Source organism: Oncorhynchus kisutch, linkage group LG14 (assembly GCF_002021735.2).
Source record: "Oncorhynchus kisutch isolate 150728-3 linkage group LG14, Okis_V2, whole genome shotgun sequence".
NCBI lineage: Eukaryota > Metazoa > Chordata > Actinopteri > Salmoniformes > Salmonidae > Oncorhynchus > Oncorhynchus kisutch.
In genome coordinates, this window is record NC_034187.2 from 17,902,710 (window position 1) to 17,909,944 (window position 7,235).

Here is a 7,235-nt window from a genome sequence, read left to right on the forward strand (position 1 = left end):
TGAAACTGGTGCAACGTCTTCTCACATCCACACCCATTTCATGTCTTTGTTTATATAGCATTGAATAACAAACTAATACAGCTCTCGCATATTACAGGGCCAATTATTGCTGTTCATTTCATTGACTTCTTACTGTATTGTCGGTGTACCTCAGGGCGGTAGTGTGGCTGCAGAACCGGCGGGAGGCGACCATGGAGCGCTCGCGGCCCTCCACCACGGTGCGGAGAGACGACCCTGGGGAGTTCAGGGTGGGCCGGCTCAAACATGAGAGAGTCAAGGTCCCCCGCGGAGACCAGATGATGGAGTGGGCTGAGCGCGTCATGCAGATCCACGCTGACAGGAAATCTGTTTTGGAAGTAAAACACCACGCCTGATTTAAACCAGATTAATTGTACTCCTGGACTAACATGCATGCTCATTGGAGAGTCTGTGTGAAGGGATTATTGATTATCATTGGTACCCATGAATAAGTGGTCCATGTCATGCTCAATGGTGTGAAATATGTACTCATTCATCCAATTCATAGGCATACATTTTGTAATCTTACTGTACACCTGTTTTTTCCAACTTGGTAATGTCTTCCCCTATTTCTTTGAATGGCATGGCCACGAGAGGTCATAGTGACTGGTTATGAGAAGTCATAGTGACTGGTTATGAGAAGTCATAGTGACTGGTTATGAGAAGTCATAGTGACTGGTTATGAGAAGTCATAGTGACTGGTTATGAGAAGTCATAGTGACTGGTTATGAGAGGTCGTAGCGAATGACCAGTTTCTCTCTTCCCAGGTTGAATTCCAGGGGGAGGAGGGTACAGGCCTGGGTCCCACACTGGAGTTCTATGCTCTGGTGGCAGCTGAGTTCCAGAGGGCATCTCTGGGTATATGGCTCTGTGATGATGACTTCCCAGATGATGAGTCTCGCCAGGTAAGTGCTGCTTCACTGTCACATTATTAAAATGTAGATCTAAACGGTAATATTTGAACCATGTCAGTGTCACCTTTTAATTAATATTTTTGTGTTAAGGTCATGTCAATGAAAATGTCCTGCTTCGTATTGACTGTGTTGTGTACTATCAGGTAGATCTGGGTGGGGGTCTGAAACCTCCAGGCTACTATGTCCAGCGCTCCTGCGGCCTGTTCCCAGCCCCATTCCCCCAGGACAGTGACGAGCTGGAGCGCCTCAGCAAACTCTTCCTCTTCTTGGGGGTCTTCCTGGCCAAGTGCATTCAGGACAACCGCCTGGTGGACCTTCCCATCTCACGACCCTTCTTCAAGTTGCTCTGTATGGGTGACATCAAGAGCAACATGTCCAAGCTGCTGTACGCCTCCCGTGGGGGCCCTCTCCTCCTCGATCCCACCGAGCAGCACCACCACTTCTCAGAGATCCAGTCAGAGGCGTCTACCGAGGAGAGCCTGGACACCTATTCTGTCGGCAGCTTTGACGAGGACTCCAAGTCCGAGTTCATCCTGGACCCCCCTAAACCCAAGCCCCCGGCCTGGTACCACGGCATCCTGACCTGGGAGGACTTTGAGCGGGTCAACTCCCACCGGGCCAAGTTCCTGAAAGAGATGAAGGAGCTGGCGGTGAAGAGGAGGCTGATCTTGGGGAACAACAGTCAGTCTGAGGATGAAAAGAACACTAGGCTGCAGGACCTCATGCTGAAGAACCCCTTGGGCTCCGGACCCCCACTTAGTGTAGAGGACCTGGGGTGAGCACAGCTACTACCACCACTCTTACTGAGCTTCTTAAATTAGTCAGGCATTCAGTGGATAATATCCTGAACTGGAATGACATTTTTGCTAAATACATTATTTTGTAGGCAATGATTAATCGCTTTTGAATTTGTTCACTTTTCTTTTGTCAGTTTCCCATGATGCTGATATAGTATTTGATCTTGACAGCTGTAAAATTATGTCATCATTCAACATGGTTAATTTTGAGTCCCTTTTCTCTCAGATTGAATTTCCAGTTTTGCCCCTCATCCAAAGTGCATGGGTTCTCAGCAGTGGATCTGAAGCCCAATGCGGATGACGAGGTAGGTAGAGCACCACTGTTGGCTCTGACCTGAGTTGTATTCGTTAGATGAGTTGTCTGAAACTGTCCTGTTTCCCTCTGTTTATCCATCCAGATGGTGACCATGGATAATGCTGAGGAGTACGTGGAGCTCATGTTTGACTTCTGCATGCACACTGGCATCCAGAAACAAATGGAGGCATTCAGAGGTATGCCTATTAATATGACTCGCAGATTGTATCTCTTTAGCATTAGTTATCACAAATGAGTTTATTTTCCTACACTACACTTTGGAAGTAATGAAATGAACGGTTCCTTTCTCAGAGGGCTTTAACCGAGTGTTCCCCATGGAGAAGCTGAGCTCCTTCAGTCACAAGGAGGTGCAGATGATTCTGTGTGGAAACCAGTCTCCATCCTGGACATCTGAGGATGTCATGAACTACACAGAGCCCAAGCTGGGCTACACTAGGGACAGGTATGATGACCCTCCATCTACTGCAGCTTGTAGAATAGAACTTCATTTGGCCAACTTGGAAATCATTTCTTTGTCGTTAGATCTCCTTGTATTGACTGTTAGTCATGTTTTAAAAGGGACTCAAATGGCAAGGTCACTGACATGACCAGAACATGACTTACTTACTTAATGACCTTTGTTTCTGGAGGAACATGAGGTGTGTACTAAAGCACCAGTTCATAAACTGGCGCTATCTAACAGCTGGTGGTTTTAATATTTCGCTGGAGAGTCCTTTTAACGGTTTCATTGGTTCCCTTGTCCTCTCCACAGTCCTGGGTTCCTGCGTTTTGTGCGGGTGCTTTGTGGAATGTCGTCTGACGAGAGGAAAGCCTTCCTCCAGTTCACCACAGGATGCTCCACTCTGCCCCCTGGTGGTCTGGCAAACCTGCACCCACGCCTCACCATCGTTCGAAAGGTAAGGAAAGGGCTCTTTATGATGCAAGTCACGACTGAGTTTAGGAAACTATGTCAACCTTGCAGTACAGTAAGCCATCCTAATGATGTTGACATGTTTCAGAAATGCTGACAGTAGGAATTTGGGGAATGTTTTGATATTAAATGTATTCTATTTATCTTTAAAACATAGTACAATATTATCATCATCCAAGAATGACACTACCCCTCCATCACTAATATCTGCCACTCCATACCTCTGGGATTATAGACAGGGTTCAAACTAGTGGTCAGAGTGTTGGGCCAGTAACCGAAAGGCTGCGGGATTGAATCCCCGAGCTGACAGGGTAAAAATCTGCCATTCTGCCCATGAGCAAGGCAGTTAACTCACTTTTCCCGGGCGCCGAAGACGTGGATGTCGATTAAGGCAGCCCCCTGCAACTCTCTGATTCAGAGGGGTTGGGTTAAATGCGTTAGACACATTTCAGTTTAAGGCATTCAGTTGTATCCCCCATTCCCTTCCCTAAAGTGTTGTTCCCATGTTTCATGAGCTGAAATAAACATTTGCACATTTGTTTACATCCCTATTAGTGAGCATTTCTACTTTGCCAAGATAATCCATTAACCTGACAGGATTGGCATATCGAGAAGCTGATTAAACAGCATGATCATTATACAGGTGTACCTTGTGCTGGGGACAATAAAAGGCCCCTAAAAAGTTGAGGGTGTGTCAATTGGCATGCTGACTGCAGGAATGTCCACCAGAGCTGTTGCCAGAGATTTCTGTTCATTTCTTTACCATAAGCCGTCTCCAACGTAATTTTAGAGAATTTGGCTGTACGGCCAACCTACCTCATGACCAGAAACCACGTGTATGGCGGCGTGTGGGCGAGCAGTTTGCTCATGTCAACGTTGTTGAACAGTGCCCCATGGTTGCGGTGTGGGCAGGTTTAAGCTACAGACAACGAACACAATTGCATTTTATCAATGGCAATTTGAATGCACAGAGATACTGTGATGAGATGAAGAGGTCCAGTCGTGTGAAATCCGTAGATTAGGATCTAATGAATTTATTCAATTGACTGATTTCCTTATTTGAACTGTAACTAAAATCTTTGAAATTGTTGCGTGTTTTGTTCAGTATATAGTTTACCGCAAGGTGACTGCAATGCAATTAAACGAATTGTTCCTTTCCATAGGTGGATGCGGCAGACTCCAGCTATCCCTCTGTTAACACTTGTGTACACTATCTGAAGCTGCCAGAGTATTCCTCTGAAGACATCATGAGAGAGCGTCTCCTAGCTGCCACCATGGAGAAGGGCTTCCACCTCAACTGAGCATGCCCTGTCTGCCCCATTCTGACTGACAAACCCCCCTTGCTGGTGAAGCCTATTGTGTTTTGTTGCAGAAAAATAGATCTCTCTCCCAACCCCACCAACCACCCTCCCTTAAATGTCCCCTGTTCCGTCCTTTCCCCCTGTGAACTCTAGGAAAACAGTCCCATGTTGGCTCAACTAGCTACTGATACAGATAAGGTCCGGGGCACCCCCACCTTCCTTCGCTCCACCCACTACAGCTCCCTCCCTCCCCAGGGCACACTGCTGCTTGAAGGACTTGAGCGACTAGAAGACAGTTTCCTCATGGTCTACAGTGTTTACTCTCTCTCATACTCTGGCTGTGAGCATCTGTACATTCTCTGTAGATTTTAGGGTTTTTAGATTGCCACCATCTCTCCACCACCCGGCTGTCAACCCCCTTCCTTTCCCTGCGTGACCTGAGGGAAAAAGGGCATCTGCTTCTGTAGCGCTAACTGTAGTGTGTTTGGGCATTTCCTTACCAGGTTAAGTTTTACTAGTGCCTGCATTGTTTGAATATTAGGATTACATTTTTCCCTCCTTCTACTTAATCTTACGGCATACAATCATGATGCACATGCTTATTATTTTTGCTCTTCATTTTTCTTTCGTTATGTATGTTTTGATTGTTTGTTATCCTGCTATAAGGATCAAAGTCCCTGAGTGCATTTCTTGTGTAATTTTACAATAAAGCTATAGAGACAAAAACACTGGTTCTGTGTGCAAGGCACATTTAAAAAGAAAAAAGCAAGCTATGCTTTCCCTTGTATTTTCTTTGTATATTATAAACATTTATTTAACTCCAGTTGCAATTTGAAGTAAACAGATATTTTCAAATGTGTATGCTCCAAAAAATTAAAATGTTTGCAAAGTATGAAACGTCTTGTTTATTTACTTAATAAAAGACCTGAATTACATATTCCAGGCACATTCAAGAACCAAATTCAAGACGGGGTTTGTGTGATACCTTAGATTGACTATTACTACAGCTGTCTAAAACCTCCCTATTCTATATTAATAACAATGGGTTGTTGATAAATTCAAGTATGAAGTCCATGCCATCCAAATGATTTAATGTGTCCCCTTTTTCAAAGGGGAAGAAAGTAAGAAAAATGTTATTGTTAACCCTGGCTACTCTTAGAGGGGTCAAAGTTTACTGTGACATTATTTCAGTCATGGATTCTTTGAAAAACAATTAAACATTGAAAATGTCAAACTCACAGTTTAATACATGTACAAAATGATTGTCTTTCTGTAAAAGGATGAATTGACTTAAGTTTCAGTCATGGAATTTAACCTCTGCATTACCATGTCTCGCCAGGTTGAACAACTTTTAAAAATCCAACCGACTGTAGTTGCATTCCACTTCTTATGACTGGTCTAACCCCGGCAAGTCTGACTGCCCACTGAGAAAAAGACTCAGTCTGTGCAGTGCTGCACTAAATGCCAGACCTGGAATGGCACAGTCGGCTAGCCACGTGACAAGCCCCTAATGTGAGGGGTGGACACACAGACAACCCCAGCATCTGTTTCAATGAATTTCCTCAAACTGGTTAATAACAAAATGTATCATTTGTAAAGGATACATCCAATTCACTCTGTTAGGAGAGAAAAACAAAGCAGTTACATGGTTATTTTTATTGTAGTTATTTAACCTTTATTTTAACAGGGAATCATGCTGAGACCAAGGACTCTTTTGCGGATGAGCCCTGTAATTACAAGAATATTCACATCAATACAAAAGGCAAAATAGAGATACATTAAGCAAACCAATGATACATCTGCCAATGGAAAACAACTTAAATATATAGTATTGGCTTCTCTAATGGGGAATGCTCAGTTTAGAGTAATGTGTTTTTGTCCCAGAAAAAGCTGACCTTTGAGATGCTGAGCTATGCACAGGTGGTTGGATAGTTGACATGCAGTAAATCTAGCATACAGACAGAATGTGCTGAAGTAGTGAACAAAAAGAGACTCTGAACTCACCACATGACCAAAGTACTTGTCAAGAACCTCAACAAAGTTGTCTGACAGTTCATTCTGTGGGAAAGACATCCTATGAATCATGAATACTCTCAATAATAAAATCTCAACCTTAATCTAATAACGCTATTTTTTACACATAACAGTAAAATTATGAACTCTCACCTCAGTGTCACTGATACCAACAACTACGAAGAGAGCAGCATACTGTCTATATACTAGTTTGAAGTCCATAAAAGAGCACTAGATAGAAAATAATAGTTACTTGGATGTTTGAATAGCAGAATGAGTTCTGTGTCACCTGTATAAAATGCATGTGGACTGGCAGTGGCAAACTAACTCAGCAGGAAGAATGGCATAACCAAAATGATAAATTAAAGGGATGGATGTAGGTTATTGAACTGGATTTCTTTCTGTTCTGTATTGTCTCGTCCATGCCCCTGTCCCCAGTTATGTACATCTTCTCACTGTTGTGTCCTACCCCTGAAAGTAAACAACAAAAAACGAGTTTTTCCAAGCCACTGTGCTTCTGCCTTCACATTGCTTGCTTGCTTTTGGGGGTTTAAGGTTGGGTATCTGTAAAGCATTTTGTGACAACTTCTGATGTAAAAAGGTCTTTACAAAATGCATTTGATTGATTGAGATTTCTAATAGAGTAAAAATAACAATTGAAATAGAGACCTCTTCTTTTTAGCGTGACAGGCATCCCTTGACAACATCAGCCTCCAGAGAAGGCCTCTTTCCAGTGTCCACCCGCTCATATTACTTAGACAGGCAGGTCTGGCCCAGCATGTTCACCATCAGGAGGAACATGATCCTGGTGACCTCCTAGTCCAGTGTATCTGCAAAAAAGGAAATAATAATATAAATGGTGTCATAGCAAATCATGCATAAAGTCTTTATGTAATTCCCTTTTGTGTTAATGCATCTGTAACCAGACAGTTATATCCAATTCAGCAAAGTCAGGACGACTATGGC

At 43.4% G+C, this 7,235-nt stretch overlaps 1 protein-coding gene across 14 annotated transcripts in view; it reads left to right on the top strand.

The window, feature by feature from the left end:
- Positions 1-5,148, top strand: part of LOC109904237 (E3 ubiquitin-protein ligase HECTD1) — a 40,938-nt gene extending 35,790 nt beyond the window's left edge. For 11 of the 14 annotated variants that reach the window (XM_020501465.2, XM_020501469.2, XM_020501470.2 and 8 more), the window contains 8 exons: positions 155-356; positions 786-923; positions 1,076-1,707; positions 1,956-2,034; positions 2,128-2,221; positions 2,337-2,487; positions 2,797-2,941; positions 4,119-5,148. In XM_020501465.2, coding sequence (XP_020357054.1) covers positions 155-356; positions 786-923; positions 1,076-1,707; positions 1,956-2,034; positions 2,128-2,221; positions 2,337-2,487; positions 2,797-2,941; positions 4,119-4,256 — 1,579 coding nt within the window. In that variant the 3' untranslated portion in view covers positions 4,257-5,148. Of the gene's footprint in view, positions 1-154; positions 924-1,075; positions 1,708-1,955; positions 2,035-2,127; positions 2,222-2,336; positions 2,488-2,796; positions 2,942-4,118 lie in introns of all 14 variants that reach the window. The other 3 variants (XM_020501466.2, XM_031787949.1, XR_004202701.1) reach the window with 2 other exon arrangements.
- The last annotated feature ends 2,087 nt before the right edge of the window (positions 5,149-7,235 follow it).